Raw genomic sequence first — 18,635 nt, 5'->3', positions numbered from 1 at the left:
TGGCTAAAGCCCCCAGGAGTGTTGGTCGTGCCCAGGACCATGGCAGCTGCCGGTTTGGCGGCGTACTGAGGGCGACGTTGGCGGCATCCTCGCGACTGCGATTTTCAGTACGGGACGACATTGCACTCGGTTTGGCAACGATCACCGGCAAATTGATGCTTGTGACGCAGGAACATTTCTCGGCGAAGGTACCTCTTGTCGAGGCGACGCAAGCGGACACGACCAAACGACCGCTTGCGTCAGATTCTCATTTTTAAACAAATCTAAATTGTTGCTCTAGAGCAAGTTACAGCATTTTGTGTGTGAAATAAATATTGTGACTGTATTTTGGTGGCGTTACTAGCGCGAGATGCTCGGGCCTTTGCGTCGCGGCGGAGAAACGCTATTCTAAGATTCTCTTGAGTAGAGTCCGCTAACGCAAGCGCTAAATTTAGCGCTAACGTGCGCTAAAACTCTCTAATGTCCGAAGAACTAACAAATATAACTATTTCGATTCTTATTTTTGGTAACGGGCATAAGACTGCTCTGAACGCACTTTACATCAAACCTGGACATGGAGGCCAACAATTCTACACACGATGTGCTTGGAGCTATAGGGTCTCATAAACAAAATTTAAAAAAAAAATGTCCAAAAAGTGTCACGCAAAGTGCAACATGCTAATGGACGTGTGTCCCCTTAAATCTGTTGAAATGCGTTTCCTCGCTATACATAGCATAGTTCGTGAACTGTCACGCTAAATTCCGCTAAATTTGGCGAAATTTAAGGTGGTTCTTGAACTCAAAAAAGCTCGTAAACACACACCTAGTGCAGCTCAAAACACGCTGCTCGTTCTGTGTCTGCTCTGCAAACCTTGTTCGTAAGGTTAAGATAGCCTTAAATTTCAACTGAATATCAATCTGGTTTCTTAGAAGCCTAAAAGCCTGAAGTAGGGTGGTGATTAGGGCCAGTTGGTAATAGTTAAACATGATGAAAAACAGCCTCAGATAAACAGGGACGAAGAACGGGTAAAGAATACAACAGGACAACGGCTGTGTCTGTTTTCCTGTTTCACCCGTTCTTCGTCCTTGTTTATCTTAGGCTGTTTTTCATCATGTTTAACCCAAAAGTGTTGAAGCTTAGATAATTATAGAAATTTATCTTCATTCTATGCTAACTTTATTTGTCCCGATTTGTAACCAAAAATAATGTTAAGCCTCAATATTAAATAAAAACCATAAAAATACAGTCAAAACAATATTAGTAGGGATTTAATAGGGCGTGTTTAGAACTCAGGTATCAAATTATAAATATTCTTAACCAATCTTGTTTGTTTCTCCTTTCTCTCTCTCGCAGGGCCAGGATGGCGCAGGAAAGTGTGAAAGTGGTGGTTCGCTGCCGGCCCATGAACGCCAGAGAAAAGGAGGAAAAGTGCCAAGTGAGCAGTTACAATATAAGTTAATGTCCTAGTTGGTTAAACGTCTCAAAAAACAGTTGGCACAAAAAGCCAGGACAAGTAGAACATTGAACAAGACAAGCGCTCGTCCAGTCCAGTCTTCTACTTGTCCTGGTCTTTCGCACTAACTGTTTTTGACAATTGAGCGGTGCTTTACATTCGCTTGTGAAATCATCGACGAGCCAAGATTGCTTTCCTACTAGATAAAAAGGCGTTTGGAAATATACTATTTTATCTATTGACAGGATTAGAACGGCAGGGAGGTCCATCAATTGCACAAATTCCAGTGCCAGATCCCCACCTTCGGGAACGCTTCGGTGGCCGTTCAGCCTCGAGCATGCAAGCGCAGCCAAAGCACAGCGGAAGGCAACGAGTGCGTTCTAGTGGTTCTAGAGGCCGGGCATTAAAAAAAATGCCCTGCCGTTCTCACTTTGTCAGTGACGATAGAGTAAAATGGAAAACGCGGGTATCCTCTGGATTTGACTAGCGCACCAGTAGAAAACAAGAAAGCCTGGGAAGCCGACGAAGTGACATATGTACGAGAAAACGCCGAGGATGTGCGCAGCCTTCAATGGGTAGAAAGTTCTTAGCAATACTTGGAAGGATAAAACCTCACACCGAATCAGACTTCGGAGCTCAAATAAAAACAAAGGGGCCTAGGCGTTTCTTTAATACATAAAATGCTTTTTAACGCTGCTCCCCAATCATTAAATTTTGTCCGTCCGTCCGTCCGTCCGTCCGTCCGTTCGTTCGTTCGTCCATCTGTTCAATCGACGTTAAGTGACCTATAGACCACGTCAGTTACCTGCTAAATCTAGCGGGAAAATTCACGTCGTGTGGCGCAGACACCGATCCAGTTTGCCCGCTACATTTAGCGGGGGAAATTGACGTCACGTGATCTGACATCATGAGACCTATACAGCCATTCAGTTTCCCCGCTAAATTTAGCGGGAAAATATACGTCACGTACGTGACACGCCAATTCCCCTACCGATAACCCCTTTTAAAAAGTCCATCAAGCAACCTTGGCGGTCACCATTGGTTGGACACGAAGCGCCTGATTGGATTTGAGTCCTCGCCGAACGCTGACGTCACACTCGTTTTCAATACGAGCTGAGCCGAGTTCACGCCGAACGATGACGCAGGCCTCGTGTCCAATACATACTCACAGTATGTGAGCAATGAATCAAGGCCAGGCGTTGGCGCAGACTTTTGATTGAAAAGGTTCGAGGACGCCAAAGAACACGCAAAACGTGATGAAAATGGTGGAGGGAAAGGTAGGAGCAATCATGAGCGGCATATTAAGGAACGTAAACAGGATCAGTAGATCGTTGAAGGACGCGTTTGAGGCCAGAATAGAGGAGGAGATGGCAAATATTCTCCAGATTCAGATGGAAAAGATTAGCATTGCGCTAAACCAACGCGTTAGGGCGGTGGTGAAATAGAAGTAACAGATCAGAAAGCGGGCTAATATGACAAACGCTAGAGGTGAGAGAGCTAGTAGCCGGAATGAAAACTAGGCACCGAGAGCGGAAATAAGCGCTCGAGACAATCAAGATTTGGCAGTGAAATTGTAGGTCAATCTATAGGAAGAAGCAGGGACTAATACAGCTTACCCTTGTCCAACAGCCGGATGTGATAGCACTTCAAGGAACAGAGACGGATGAGCTGAGAGTAAAGGGATACGAAATACATATAGCAAAGGGCATGACCAGAACTCCGATACTGGTCAAGAAACAATTCACATGACAGCAGCACCAAATTAGTCACAGGGTAGAACATGGGCTGGTAGAAATTGTGCCGCAAAAGAAACCGCAGGGTAGTTTATTCATTCCGAATATATATAGCCCGCCAGGAGAGACTCTGGGGGACCTGGACAGGCCGCTAATGAAGGTTGGAAAGGTAACGAAAGGACAAAAACTCTTGGTGCTGGGGAACTTCAATGCCCACATGTGGTGTGGGGTTACCCTACAAACAGCACGAAAGGAACCGATATCCACAATGCCGCTCAGAAATACCAGTTGACGCTGCTGAATGATCCTCAGGTCGCTAAAAGCATTGGGAACAGCGTCTCGAGGGACACCAGCCCGGACGTGACCTTCTCGGCCGGCATCCCACAAGTCGAGTGGTCGAGGATGGAAGAGACACTGGGCAGCGACCAGTATATTGCCCAGATGCACGTCCGACATCACAGGGCACCGACAAGGCTGGGGCAGGCAAATATCATGGATTGGGCGGCTTTCGGGAAGGAGGAGGTCGCCGGGGAGGTTGCACACATTGAGGAGTGGACCCAGCAAGTGACTGGAGCCGTGGCCAAAGCACACAAAGACAATCCAGCTCACGACAGACAACCCAGAGGTGGATCCTCATTTGTTTCACCTCTGGGAGGTGAGGCAAGAGCTGCTGAAAAGATGGAAGCGGCAGAAAAGAAATCAGAACTCAAGGGCAAGACCGCCCGGATCACAAGGCAGGAAGAAGAGTACGCCAAACAACTGGGGAGTCAAAACTGGAACCAAGTGTACTATCAGCTGCCGGGAACTTTGAGCAACTAGAAAACCTGGGAAATCCTCGAGGCATGCTGAACAGAGCGGAGTCCAAGGTAACCTCACGACAGCAGATCCAGCAACTCATCCACAACTTCCCGGGCAAGAATAATGAGATACTAGAGGCGGTGAAAACAAAGGCATTCGGAGAGCAGCCTTCACAAGGCACGGCCACCTACTCAGGAGACATTCCAGAGCTATAACAACCTTTCACCAGAGTTAAGATGGAGGTTGCTCTGGGAGAGCTGACGAGAAACACGGCACCAGGGCGGGATTGAATTAGCAACAAAACTCTCAGAAGCCTGGATGGCAAGATGGTCGATTGCCTACTAAAACATGCCCACGAAAGCTGGGAGACTGGGAGGATTGCGTCTTTCTGGAAACATGCAGATGTAGCGATAATTCCTAAACCTGGCAAGACTATAGCCATCCATAATATGAGACAGATATCTCTAACATCCTGCGTGAGGAAGTTGGTTGAACACATGGTGCATAACAGACTGGTGCCCCTTCTGGATGAGAAAGGCCACTTCCCATGCACCATGTAAGGCTTCAGACCACATCAATCGACGCAAGACGCCATCCTGCAGATGAAGGAGGAAGTCATCAACAACTTGAGCTCTAGAACCAAGAACACCATCCTAGCCCTGGACGTGAAGGGCAACTTTGACAATGTTTCTCACGCGGCGGTGCTGAGAAGCCTACAAGGGACTGGTTGCGGAAAGGTCTACAATTATGTACGAGACTTTCTGGCAGACCGGACGGCGACGTTGGGACTGGGGAGTCTAAAGACGAAGAAGTTGAAGGTTCCGCAGAGAGGGACTCCTCAGGGGTCGGTGATCTCACCACTCATCTTCAAACAGGCAACGAGGGGCCTACCGGAGAGGCTGAAGGGCATTGCAGGAATAATGATTTGACAATGTGATTTTATTTGACAATGTGGTCGACGACCGGCTCAGCAGAAGCCACGTAGGACGCCTGGAGGAGGCGGTGTACAGGACTGAAGCATTCATGACAGCCTGGGGTCTGGCATGTTCCTGAAAACGTCAGCGCAGCTAATCCTGAAGAAACGAAGAAGAGGGAGGCCACCGCCGGAGAAGCCGGACCTAGAGCTGACCCTGAACGGAGTCACCATTCCGAAGGTCGATACGATCCGGATCCTGGGGCTGAATGTCTAAGGAGATGAAGCGAAAAAAATCACAGTGCAGCGGCTGCAGGAGACGGTTTCCCTAGTCACACATCTAGTGAGGAGGGTGGCTAACCGTAAGCACAGACTCAAGGAGTCGGACATACTGAGACTGATGCAAGCCTTCGTGGTCAGCAGGATCACCTATGGAACTCCATACCGGGGACTTAGGAAAAGCGAAAAGGAGAAGATCAACGGGCTCATTAGAAAGAATTACAAGCTGGCATTGCGACTACCTCCAACAACCTCAACGGAAAAGATCATCCAGCTTGGGATCCGCAGCTTCTGGGGGAGATGGTGGAGGCCCGCAAAAACAAGCCAACTGGAAAGACTGAGCCTCACAGCCGCGGGTAGAGCCACGCTGGAAATGCTAGGCTACCGGACCGAGGGGGAGGCAAGAGACAGAAAGAGTATCCCGTTGGACCTGAGAAACAAGGGTGGCGCCCATCCCGGGAAATATGCATCCGGAACACCCCATAGAGTGGAGGAGAGCCAGAATGGAAGCTCTCGTGAAACGATACGAGGGGAAGGTGGAGTCCGCAAGATACACCCGTGCAGCCAAGTATGCAGAGAAAGGAGCGTACGCAGTCTGCGCGGTGGACGGCAGCGGAAAGGAGCTGACAGGAGCGACAGTCAGGGCCCATAAGACAGAACCGGCGGAAGAAACGGCCATCGCTTTGGTGGCTACGACGAGCAGGGAACGCCTCACTATGGTCACAGACTAAAGGCCCGTTCACACTTTTGCGACCGAGTAAGACCGAGAGAGACCACACCGGTTTTTAAGCCTCTTGTGATCTCTTAGGACCAGCTCCGCTGAAGCGCATCCGGTCGTAAGAAGTCGCAAAAGGCTTAAAAACCGGTCTGGTTTCTCTCGGTCTTACTCGGTCGCAAGAGTGTGCACGGCGCTTAATAGGCAGCATGCAGAAATTTCCAGTGGGGAAGAGTGACAGCAGCGGATCTCGAGATCCTGACAAGAAACAGAAAACTTCCTGAAATCCAGATAGTCCGGGCCCCGGGGCACGAGGACCTGGCGGGAAATAAGGCGGCCAACGCATTGGCTCGCGATTTTGCTCTCCGGGTCTCCCTGTCAATCGATCGAGCCCTGTTGAGCCTGGATGAAGGCGTCCACAAAGCAGTGCAGATACACTAAAACACTAACAACTCGGCAGAAGGGTCTATCTACCACTACACCCGAAGCTATCTAGGGAAAACCAGTCTCTTGGAAGCAGCCGCAAACCTATCCACATATTACACTCTATCACCCGAGATATCCATCCTGCTATAAATATGACTACAAGGCCTGCAAAACCTGCAAGGAACCCAACAACCTTTACCAAATTGTATGGGGATGCCGATTGCAAGGCCTGCAAGGTTCCCAACAACCTCTAGCAGATGGTATGGGGATGCTAGAGCAGCACGGCTTTACAACCCGTGGTGAGCCCACCAGAGAGCAATGGGAGAGTCGGCTGGCCAGCACGGATCCTGGCGAACAAATCGTCCTGATCGACATGGCCCGACGGGCAGCCAAGGACCATGGTCTCCTGGCCTAAGGAGACCGCCCACCGGGGGACGAAGACAGCGCCCACTGTTTGATAAATGAAGTTTATTCTCACTCTCCCTGAAACGATTGCTCATTAGATATGGCCTCAACAGTCATAGCGGTGTCCATGTGTATTTTTCTAATTAAATTTTATGAGGTAGCCAAACGTGCCCACACAAAGAAACATACCTTATTTTGCAATTTTTTTTCGTGAAAAAATGTTGCGTCTGAGAGGAGGTTGAAGCGAACAGAAATTAAAAAAATATACTATGACGCACGCAAACGTGATTAGTGCAGTAGAAGATAATTAAATCAAGTTTATTTTACTTTAGATTAAAAAAATACATATATATTTTCCAGCAAGGCTTTCATAGTAAGCCAGTTTTATTGTAACTTTTAAAACATTAAAATTATGTTGTTGTTTTTTTAGGTGAAACCTTTTGTGCAGAGTATTCTATCGTTTGTTTACTTTTAATTAACCTCTTGCGCTCTCTCTTCTTCTTAGTGGTCCTTGCAATGCGCCGATAATTTGGCCGAAAATCGAAAAAGTAAAAATTGTGCCATATTTGTACGGCAAATAAAAAAAAAAGATGACAATTCTCGATTATCCTTTAATTTCATCCGACGGACCCCTGACAACCGGTAATTGAAAATCTGAAAAAAACAAAAAAAAACATGTTGCATTATTTTGATTTTAATTTAAAATTTCAATTTGTTTTAATTAAAAAAAATAAACCTGTCATCAGGATTTTCCTACAAAATATAGCAGGCAGTTTATAGAAACCCTATCCACATTTTAACGACTCTGAACTTCCTCTCTAGTAACGTCGTATCGATATATGAGTGCTCCGTGGCGTGTGTATTTGTAATGGTAGCATATGTGCACACGGCAAGTGGCGAGATCATGTTTTCATGAATATATTGCGACAAACTTAAAGTTAATCTACATAATTTTGTTACCATATGCTTATAGCATTTTTATAGAGTAGACTTGGTAGAAGAATAAACTGCATTGCAGACAAGCGACACAGTTTGAGCCTCCTTGCGGAGGCTGCTTTATTCGACAATCTATAGTTATCGCCTCTTGCAGTGCTTTGTATTTGCAAATGCAGTTCACTAACCTTTATAAACCGCATTTAGTATAAATTATTGGCAAAAACATTAACATACTGTAATCCTCGTTCAAACGATTGCCTTTCAAATATGGAGTGTACATAGCGATGGATCAGTCAACACAACCAAATTACCAGTGTCATGAGTGCCCCGTGGCGTGTGTATATGTGATGGTTGGCGTATGTGCACACGGGAAGTGGAGAGTGCATGTTTTCATGAATATATTGAGACAAACTTAAAGTTAATCTACATAATTTTTTTTAGCGAAAAACAGTCCCATTGGTATTCGAAATGAGATAGGAACTTTGTTAGAATCTCAATCTGTTTTCTGCACAATTTCTATCCCATATGTATTCCCTAAGCTCTATAGAATGTCTACAGAAGAAACGGCCATAAACCAATAGAGAGTAGATAGAAAAGAGGATACATTTTCTTTAGAATATTTTTTGCCTCTATACACTATGCTCTTTCGAAATTCTGTAGACAGTGGATAAATATTTTTATGGGCTGTTGCAGTCGATTACCATTTGGGGGTACTCGAGCATTGCGTGTCGATTTAAACTGATATTGCATAATTGACCTCTATCCTTTTCGATCTGTTAATTACATTCCAGAAATATCGTTTTCTGCGAAGAAAACACGCGATTCCGCAGCGCCACTTGAGATTTTGTCACAAAAAAATTGGGTTGTGTGTATGTTTATACAGCCTAGAACTTGGTCTGCCTCAGAGGGGTGACGAGTCTCCCAGCTGTAGATGAGCAATTTAGCCAGTGCAGTACAACCGCTAGCCTGGGGTCTTTTTAACGTGCACCACGCAGTAGTGGTACACGACCGCACGCCGGTACGATGCTCATCCAGATCGAAACGGGCAGGGGTGGGGCTCGAACCCAGGATTTCTGGGTTCTGCAGCGCGAGCTTTCGCTCCACGTGCTCCGAGCTGGTGTGCGCAGTTTTTGTCCCATTTAAACTGAGCTCTGTGTGGTTTCCCCTCAGACGATCGTGAGCATCGACGGTTCTGCGGGCCAGTGCTCCCTGCTGAATCCCGCAGACCGTGGAGCGCCGCCGAAATGCTTCACCTTCGACGGCGCTTACGACGTCGACTCGACCACGGAGCAGATCTACTTCGACATCGTGTACCCCATCGTAGAGGTGAGTTCCTCCGACGCATTCGAGACTTTATAGTTCTCCAAAAATTATCGGAAATCACGACCAAAGCAAAATCGGAAAGAGGGCATTCGGCGTGCTTCCTTTGTAACAACCCGATAACCACAAAGCTCACAATTCCAAGACAGATTTGCGGGTACGTCCGCGCTAAAAGAGGCGAGCACAATGATCGACATCTGGAGGCGGAAAACAGCCTTAAACCGTATCATACATATATATCACACATACATGTGTACGGCGAACACTTGCATGGTATATGGACGATTTGACTGCGGCTTTACAAGGCGCTGCGGTTTCGCGAAGACTCATAAAGCCAGAGTAGTGGGGCGCGGTGGAGCCTACATCTCCGCTGTTAGGCCTTTTCCAGCTTTCTCGCTGTATCTATGGATTGCAGCGATAGGTGTCGCCCTTTCACTGACCGGGAAATCGATCGGTCATGCTAATCTTTTGTTAATGCTGACTGTGCACACGCAATTATCTAGACAATAGAAAGGAATTGAACTTTTTTGAAAATGCGCAGCTTATACGCTCACGATCAATGTCCGCCTTCCTGACACGCGCCGTCGAGTCTTGTCGGCGTGTCGACTCGCCGTCTTCTCCTACCTCTTCGTTCTTGCATCGACGCAGAGGATTCCCAGACTGAGGCAACGGAGGGTTGTGTAGGGTGACGAGTGATCGATCACATTATGACACGCACGTCAACACGCGCAGGTGATTGGCAGTGCAGGTATATTTGACGAGTGGCCAATGTAGGGTGTCTAAATGTTCTTTTGAGGCGCAAATCTGGAAAAACATTTTTATATCTGCTACTTTCTCCGCTTGTGACACTCACTCTACGCACGCACGCACGCGATATTTGACTCAGACTCCGTTAGAGACTAATTATGTAGTAAAAGTTAAATTTCTGTGCGTGAGTGCGCAATTGGAGCTCCACTCGGGCAAGCGCCATAAGATCAGCGAGCCCGGACTGTGTCGTAGCATTTTCTCACAAGTAGTGGACAAAAATCAGCCTCTCTACTCCGTAACGAACCAAGTGACTTGTAGAATATATGCAAGGCCCTTCGTTTTCTGGTAAAACCCCGAACACGTTTTTTTATTGTTTTAATTGGGTAAAATTAATATTTTTTTTTAATTCGGAACAAGATGTTTACCATCTTCACATTTTTTTTTTTGGCGTTGTAGATATGTGAAGCCTATTAACAAGTTTGTTGCGAGCCCGCATAACAGGAGCAATACACAAAAAAGATATTCGATTAATGCCTTAAAAAAAATTCGCGAAGGCAATTTTGATAAACGAGCGTTACGTTACACAACTTAATGCCTCGCTGACGTTGCTGTGGGTTGCAAACGTAAGCTTTTATGACGAGAAAACGTCATCTCAGTTAAAATATGTCTCAAGACTGGACAGGTCTACTATCGTAACAGAAAGGTGCGCATGCAGATGATTATGCATGTCAACAATATCATGAGAATTGAAATGACAGAGAGAGCTCTAATCTTCGTTTTAATGCGAAAGCATAAACTGGGTCTCATGGAGCGAGCTGACGTGATCAGTCTGATGCGCGAAAACGGCAGAAAGTTTCCTACGGTTTCATTGCCTGGCGCGCGTCCACAGGGCTCCCATTGGCCACTGCGCTCGTCAGTTTCCACGACCGCTCACCCCACGGCGCTGCTTGTCCATCAGCGCGAAGCGTCCAAGGTAACCAGGGGAGCACACGCGCCAACCGGCGACGAAAAGTACGCAGCAGACGAAAAAGGGAGCGGACGAGTGGCTTGCATGCTTTCGTATTCACAACTCGTAAGGAATGCTTAGGTGTACTTCGATCTTTTAATCCGGTTATGTGCACATTAATTACATTCTTGTGTCAATAAAAAATTCCATGTCCTAAAACTGATCAATAATTTTATTTTTAATTAGTTTATTGATTTTTATATGTAACCAGAAAAAATCCCGAATTCCGTAATAGTTTCTAGAAACACTCGATTTCTCCCCTATTACGAGCTCAGAAAATACGGCCTCAGTTTTACCCCGATTTGTTGTTGCTTTCTTTTTCTTTTTTTAGAGCGCAGCTCTTGGGCGTTTGTTTCCGGCTTGAGCGGCGTGGGCATCACCGTCGGCGTAACCGCGCGGTGCATTATGGGCAAATTTCCCCGCTAAATTTAGCGGAAAAATTTCTCTGCTAAGTTTAGCTGAAAAATACCCCGCTAAATTTAGCGGAAATGTTTCCCCAACAATTTTAGCGGGAAATTTTCTCCGCTAAATTTAGCGGGAAATATTCTCCGCCAAATTTAGCGGAAAATGTTCCCCTAAATGGGAGGCAAGCAGGAGAGGAGGTGGGGCATAGCCTCCTCTCCGTACCTTCCTCTTCTCCTCCTCAAGAGCTGCGCTCAAATTCGGCGTTACAGGAGATTGTAAACGTCTCGTTTTTTGCAATGTGAAGCACAAAAACGAAGGGCCTGAAATATACGTATGTAGGTAATGTTACTCTCCCAACGCAAAAAGCGAACAAAAAAACACGTCTCCGCGCCTCCTTGCGAACTTCGAAAATTTCCCTGCGCATCTAATTTGCCGCAAGGCACTGGAAAGACCAGACATTTTGATCTCCTTTGGTACCAGAGTGAGCCTGTAATAAATCCAAATCACCGCGCAGAAAGACAGGGACAGAGAGAGTAGCACAGGGGTCGAGCGCTGAACTATCAACTGAACATTTATTGAAAAAACGGCTCGAACGAGAAACCATCCTAAAATCAAACAACACCGTACACCGACGGCGTGTGGCTCACGAGGCGTGTCGCTCACAAGGCGTCGATAAAATCTATCAATTTATTATGTAAATAAATTCAAGGCTGGCTTACGCAGTGCCTCGCACCTGTTTTTGATGTAGAACTACACCTTTCCTTTCTCCGCGCTTGGAAGGGGGCGCAAAGTTGAGAAGTCGATGTCACGAAAACTTGGGCACGAAATGTCACAAAAACATAGTCAAGGAATGTTACAAAAATTTGGTCAAGAAAGTGGCGTCACGCACGTCAAAATAAATTTGAAGTTGTCAATGCGATAGAATCCTTGAGATACTTCACCTTCAACGTCCGCCATCGCAGATACCATTCAACACGTATTGTGCGAATGCACTGAATACAACTGCAAAAGGGAGTTGATGAAGAACCACCTGAGACTAAGAGCAACAAGAGATGACCATTCCTATTTTGTTTTGTCCATGGATATCTGCAGCTGATGGTTATGTAACAACGGAACCTCCCCTGAAATTTCCAAGAACTACTGGATTACAAAAAAAAAACACTTTAGCCTGCTTAGGTGAGCTCAAAATGGAAGCAACATGCTCCAGATACAAACTTTAAATCGTATTTTTATTTGATTTATTCAAAAAAAAAATTTTTTTTGTCATTTATTCTTTTTTGCTCGCTCTCTCTTTCTTTGTATTTTTCTCTCGTTGCCTTTCTTTTATCTTATGATTTCCATTTCCGTTTATTTCGTAATGTAGCAAACCGGGAATGGGCGCCAGTTGACCTCATTGTTTAAAAACACCTGCTTCTTTCTTTAGAGCTCTTTCACCCGGTTTTCGCGGTACCGAATCTGGCCTCTAATGTGCTGTGCGTATGCGGAGGTCATCCTCGACATCGTACTAGAGGTCGTCCTTTAGGTCGTCCGAGAGGTCGTCCTCTAGGACCTCGTCCTCGACGTCGTTCTTGAGGTCTTTCTAGAGGTTGTCCTAGAGATCGTCCTAGAGGTCGTTCTAGACGTCGTGCTAGAAGTTGTTCCAGAGGTCGTTCAAGGCGTTGTTCTTGAGGTAGTCTCCTAGGACGTCGTCCTACAGGTCGCCTTTGACATCGCCCTGGAGCTCGTCCTAGAGGTTGCCTTAGACGTCGTCTTGGACGTCGTCCTAGCAAGCAGATATACCCACGCCGTGTATACACGGAGCGGCAGTGCGCACACATTCACATTTGCGCCCAAGCTACGAAGCAATTATCAGTTTGAGTTGAGCTAGTTGGTACATAATCAATGAAGGTGGTGAAACAGCTTGAACATTAAACGATTACACGGAGACAGGACAAGACACGCACACGAATCAGCAATGATGGCGGGGAAATACCTTGCACGTTAAACAATTACACAAAGACAGAAGATTAAACGGTTACACAGAGACGAAGTGATCACTCAATTTCGAAGTGGCGCGCGGCAGTCGCGTTGACGTCAATGATTGCGTCCTAAACCATTCATAAAGTAGTGTTTACTCAAAATTTGCGTTGTTTTATTCACAGTTACCTGCGTCGTGAGTGTCATGGCGAATGCTATCGCAATTCATAGACAACCAACACTAGTGGTTTCTGCAGGCAATTTAGAGTTCTTCGGCAGCGGCCGTAGTTCTACGGAAACTTATGCCGCATAGTAAATCCATCCATCGACCAATTTTTCTGTTGCATGCGCATCCAGAACCTCTCCAGCGCGCTCCTTTTAATTTATTTAGTCATGAACCAACTCGCCTGCATTTCTACCTTAATTTCCACTCGTAAGTGGGCTGAACCCAAACATAACGTTTGCGAGGTTGCATTCATCCTGGCATAAACATGTGACCTAGCGCCTTCAGTGATACATCGCAGACTTTTAGCTTTAGTTAAGACAACCTCCCTTATTGAGAGCGATGATAAACACGGGGAACAGCGCACCCGTAAAACAGTCACTTAAGTCCACACACACAAAAGAAAAAGACACTTACGCAGCGCTGACTAACAACTCTCTTGTATTATTACACTTTTTTCACTTCGTTTTGTATTACGGGTTTGTTCATTTTTTTACGGGAGCGCCTGTTCCCCCTCTACATCATGAGCAATCAACTCGTCCGAACTTCCGTGTTAACAAATGAGGGCAATGATTACCGCTGAACGTTTGCTCCACCGGAAAGTAGCCACACGAGACTTTCTTCGATTGTTGTGTCTGGAAAGGTTTTTCCTCAGCTCAGGCGATTCCTGCAGTCTCGTGGTTCAAAAGATGAGTTTCGTCATCGGCGAGTGGTGTCTGGAATATTTTGAAATTAAGTTGTATTTGATCTGCTGTTTCGTGACCGCATATCACCAAGAAAACTGAAACTAGCCCAAAAAGGGTTACACAGTGGCGTACCGTTTTTGAGTGGGAGAGGGGGGGGGGGAATCAGACCCCCCCCCCCTCCCCTCCCCAGGATCGGGGGGCGGTGCCCTCCGTATCCCTTAGGCACCGCCGGCCACTGTTTGCCCTGCCCAGTGGCGGCTGTTTCAGGGGGGGGGGGACAAAACAGATGCCTTGCCCCCCCCCCCCCCCCCTCTGAGGATGGGGGGGGGGCGGGGGGCAAGCACTCCCTTACCCCTCCGGTTGGTACACCCATGGCTCTACATGATTAGGTTGTGGTGGTACTTGCGTTCATGAATAACATAAACAAAGCGACGTTTCACGCCAGCCACTAAACTGCCAGGGCACGGTCCCCTTGCATCCTGAAGGCTGGAATCCAAAAAGCAAGAATGCCATGTGCAAGCGACATATTTTGCCTGGATTGACGTTGCATGCTCGTGACGCAACCACCTCTCTCCTGACGGCAATCGCAGGGCGAACACTGCTGAACAAAATTCGTCGGTTGTTCGCAGCACATTAGCTCCCGGGAATCCAGGCTTTACGCGTTCATTTCTCTCCGCGCCTTGGTTGTAAAATGTGCAAAAGTGGCTTGAACCCATAGCAATCTTACACAAAATATATTTCTTTCTCTACTGGACTCACTATATCGGTCGCAAGCCTCTCACAGTATTCGCTACTATACTATGTTTCATAATTAGCGTGCAACGCTGTCAAAGTTACTGGTCCGTAGCTTCATCTATGCTTTTGTTTGCGCGAGAACTCGTGCAAATGGTCAACGAGATCAAGCCCCACGCTCGCGCCAGTAGCTTTGACAGTGTTGCACGCTAGGTATGAAACAGAGTATACTGTAATTGTTAAAAAAATTTTCAACTCTTTTGCCGTGGTCAGAAAAAGCTAGAAGATTGACTCTTGATGATGGTAGTTTAATAGCAACTGATTAGATTGAAAGACAAAACGTGCTTCTGAATTCCTTCCTCTCGTCTACTTTACAACTATCACAATAAAAAAAAAAAAAGCTGATTTTCTGTTTTTTCTTTTTCTTTAATCTCGTGTGCTGAAGATTTAACAGTGACTATGGCAGTTATCAGATGCAAAGTAGTAGCGAGCAATACCCTAGTTACACCCGGTTGGTACCCGTGTAACTATAGGGTATTACACAGTTTTTGTGCGTCGTCTTGAAGGTATCCCAACAGCCTCGATTTAATCTTTCTGCAGAGCGTCAGCGAAGGGTACAACGGCACCGTGTTCGCCTACGGGCAGACAGGCTGCGGCAAGTCGTTCTCGATGCAAGGCTGCAGGCTCCCACAGCAGTCCAAACAGAAGGGCATCATACCACGAGCGTTCGAGCACATCTTCGAAGCAATCGCGGCGGCGGACGCTTCGAAGTACCTGGTGCACGCGTCCTACCTTGAAATTTACAACGAAGACATCCGGGACCTTCTAGCCGATGATCCCAAGAAGAAAGTAGACCTAAAAGAACATCCGGACAAGGGAGTCTACGTGCCGGGTGCGTCAGAAAACGTTAATAATTGAATTGCAACTAAAACGTCTTGTGAAATACACGAACGACCTCGTATATAAGTTATCTGAAAAGAGTGCTTGAAATATAACGCACTGAATTAGTCTTGAAATGCTTGCGCTTCTTTACTGCTGTACAGACTATAAGAAGTGCTACTGTCGGTTGCCAGTCAGCACGGTTGGCACCGAACCGGAGTTCATAAGACTGTCTGGGAATAGATTGTCGATATTCTAAACGTAGCGTATTAGTATAGCTCTAGTGCAAGGCAGTCGCCGCCTTCTAGTATATAGTGTCTTTAGTATTTATACTAGACTTGCTAATTTTTAGCAAATCATGCAGCGCCGAACACGGCGCCGAAATGTGTGCCTGGAGTAGATGACAGAGGCGACCTTGGAGGCCTCGGGGAGCGGGCAAGAGCGGACGCCCTCTCGTTTTCTTCAGTGTCATATTACGGTGCTTGGAAAGCGTCTCTGTTTAGTGTGTTTAACATGTTATAACGCCCATGCATCGACAGCGATCCCGAAGCGGCAATAAAGGACATCACAGAAGCCGGCGTGTCATGCTGTTAGATGTCGTGATTCCGGCAGTTGGCGGATAGAAGCCCCGGCAGAACCTACGAGGGAACGCGCGTCGCTGTCGTCGCAGCGTCCCAACTCCTGGCTGCCTGAAGCTTCCGTGAACTGTGAAGCTGAAAAGCGGCTTGAAGCAAAGCAATCGCCTGACGCATTTACCACAGCTGCTGCGAAACCGCCAGGCTCGCGGCCGGCGACAGCATGACATAGTCAGGCTGAAATCAAAGGAGCACTTTTTTAGGACGCGGTAAACACGCCAGTCTGAGACGCTTTTCCTGGCACCATATATAGTCACATGGCAGATGCTGTGGAGGCTACAGGATTTCGCTTGCGGCTTTTCGGGATTTTTGCAAAAGGTCTATTGAGGGCATCATCGACGTCCGTGCTGCAGGGCTCTCGCTGCACCCGGTGCAAGACGTGCAGTCGTGCGAAGCAGTCATGGAGCGCGGCTGGAAAAACCGGTCCGTGGGCGCCACCCTGATGAACGCGGACTCGTCCCGGAGTCACTCGGTTTTCACCATACACCTGGAGCAGATGGAACTCACCGGCCGCAAGTGCATCCGCTCCGGGAAGCTCAACCTCGTCGACCTCGCGGGAAGTGAACGGCAAGCCAAGACAGGTGCGTGCCAGCAGACCTACGGGTGCATGTACGACTGAATCTTCTCAATTGGACTGCCGCTTGCACTAGGGTAACTCAATGGCGGAGCCAGAACATCGCCTTCCTTTTCCTTTCCCCGCCAACTCCTCATTGGTAGAGAAGGCAACACATGGCCAAATTTGACAACAGCGCTTGCGGAGAGCAGGGTTCGGGATGGGGCAAACTTTTAGCTCTACATTTGCTAAATGTAGATATTGCACTGACGCCTGACGAAGCTGAGGCTTTGTGAATCTTCAGAGATTGCGTGTGCAGTCAGACGTGTGCAATTGCGTCCTTTTTTGTAACGCAAGCGTTGTTTTGAAAGCGGCCATCTACAAGCAGACGACACAACGCCCAGCAACGTAGCGCGTGCGCTTCTGAGGGACCCGGAAGAGGCATGACGGCGTACACGCGGAGTCGCCGGCGTATCCGCGGTGAACCACTACCTCATGTCATGCCCGTCACGTTTCCTGTAAGAGTGACGATAGATTCTCCAGCATTACTTAGCGTCAGAAATTTAAGACCGTTGCGAAATTCTGTTCGCAAGCGGAGCATATTCAATTACTCTGGCTTGCGCCACTTTTCCTGTATTTTTAATTTCAACAGGTGACCTCTACCTAATACACAAAACGTTAAGATTAAGCCGTTTAACGGTAATACTGCCAAAATAGTTACACCAACTCGATCATGCTGACAAAGACCGGGGAGCAGAGACTATCGCAAATGAACTGGGAGCACGTGCTAGCTGTGTGTGTTACGTCACGTGGCGTCAGGAGGTAACATGACTGTGGCGTCATATGATGTCATGGTGTCACGTGATGTCACGGGTCACATAGCGACATCATCACGTTACATCAGAGAGGACCGTGACGCCACCGAAATTTCAACTACGCGTTAAATTTAGAGCTTTTTTCAGAACTTCGTAAAATGCTCTGCTTGCCATATATGGTTTTGTGAAGTGCGCTGATTTAGTGGTTTTCGACGACGCCCTGAAAAATTATAATTAGACACCTACCTTCAGATTGACAAATTAAACTTTAGCTACTCAAGCATAATTAAGACCCTAATTATAATTAACATTATTTATCTTTCCTAAATAGGTGTTTTGGCAAACAGCAATAGGAGATAAAACGTTTATTTCTGTACGCAACGCACTTTACGTAGAAGCGATGCTGTACGCGTCTAGAGAAACACCCTGTATATAATTATCGATTTAGATTTAGTTAATCATTATTAGGATTCCGTGTTTCCGGTTTTTTTTTCTTCTTTTTTTTAATTTTTAAACTCGGCAAATTTTTTTTTCAGTGTTCTTTTTTTTTTGGGGGGGGGGGGGGGGGGGGTTTGGTGCTTTTCTGTCTTTATTTTCTGTGTGACGGCTTACGTTGAAAAAACAGTGTGCGGCCGTTGGATTTCTTATCCTCCATGAAACATTTGCGAATAGGCAGGAAACTCGGAAAACTTTCCGGTACAAATAAGAGAAGGAAACGAGTTAAAGAGGGAATGAATAAAGATGTGCTCATTGTCAAAGAATACAATAGCAGTCTTGCTACTAAGCATATAGTCAAAATGTTTGGCTAAATGTTTGTATCGGTGGTAATATGTACCTATGTGGCTAACGAAGCAGTGGGTTGTCTATGCTTCGATCAGATGCAGCTTATATGCACTCCTGCAAACCTGCATGTCTGATGTTTCACAACGGGCGTGGTCCCCGAAGAAGGAAGCAGCCTCGCGAACAGTTCAGAGTGTGCTTTTTTGCGGATCAACTTAAAGCTTAGGATATACAAATGTTTCTATAAAGCTTTTTTTTTA

The 18,635-nt window shown here is 46.7% G+C and overlaps 1 protein-coding gene across 1 annotated transcript in view; it reads left to right on the top strand.

Moving 5' to 3' along the window:
- Positions 1-1,340: 1,340 nt before the first annotated feature.
- The window catches only part of LOC8051914 (kinesin-like protein KIF17), a 46,097-nt gene continuing 28,802 nt past the window's right edge, over positions 1,341-18,635 (top strand). The window contains exons 1-4 of the mRNA XM_042289562.1: positions 1,341-1,415; positions 8,809-8,964; positions 15,314-15,605; positions 16,581-16,808. Coding sequence (XP_042145496.1) covers positions 1,341-1,415; positions 8,809-8,964; positions 15,314-15,605; positions 16,581-16,808 — 751 coding nt within the window. The remainder of the gene's footprint in view (positions 1,416-8,808; positions 8,965-15,313; positions 15,606-16,580; positions 16,809-18,635) is intronic.

Source organism: Ixodes scapularis, unplaced genomic scaffold (assembly GCF_016920785.2).
Source record: "Ixodes scapularis isolate PalLabHiFi unplaced genomic scaffold, ASM1692078v2 PGA_scaffold12__126_contigs__length_90152505, whole genome shotgun sequence".
In the NCBI taxonomy this organism is placed as follows: Eukaryota; Metazoa; Arthropoda; class Arachnida; order Ixodida; family Ixodidae; genus Ixodes; species Ixodes scapularis.
The sequence above is the reverse complement of the archived record's forward strand: the minus strand, read 5'-3'. Positions and strand labels throughout refer to the sequence as shown.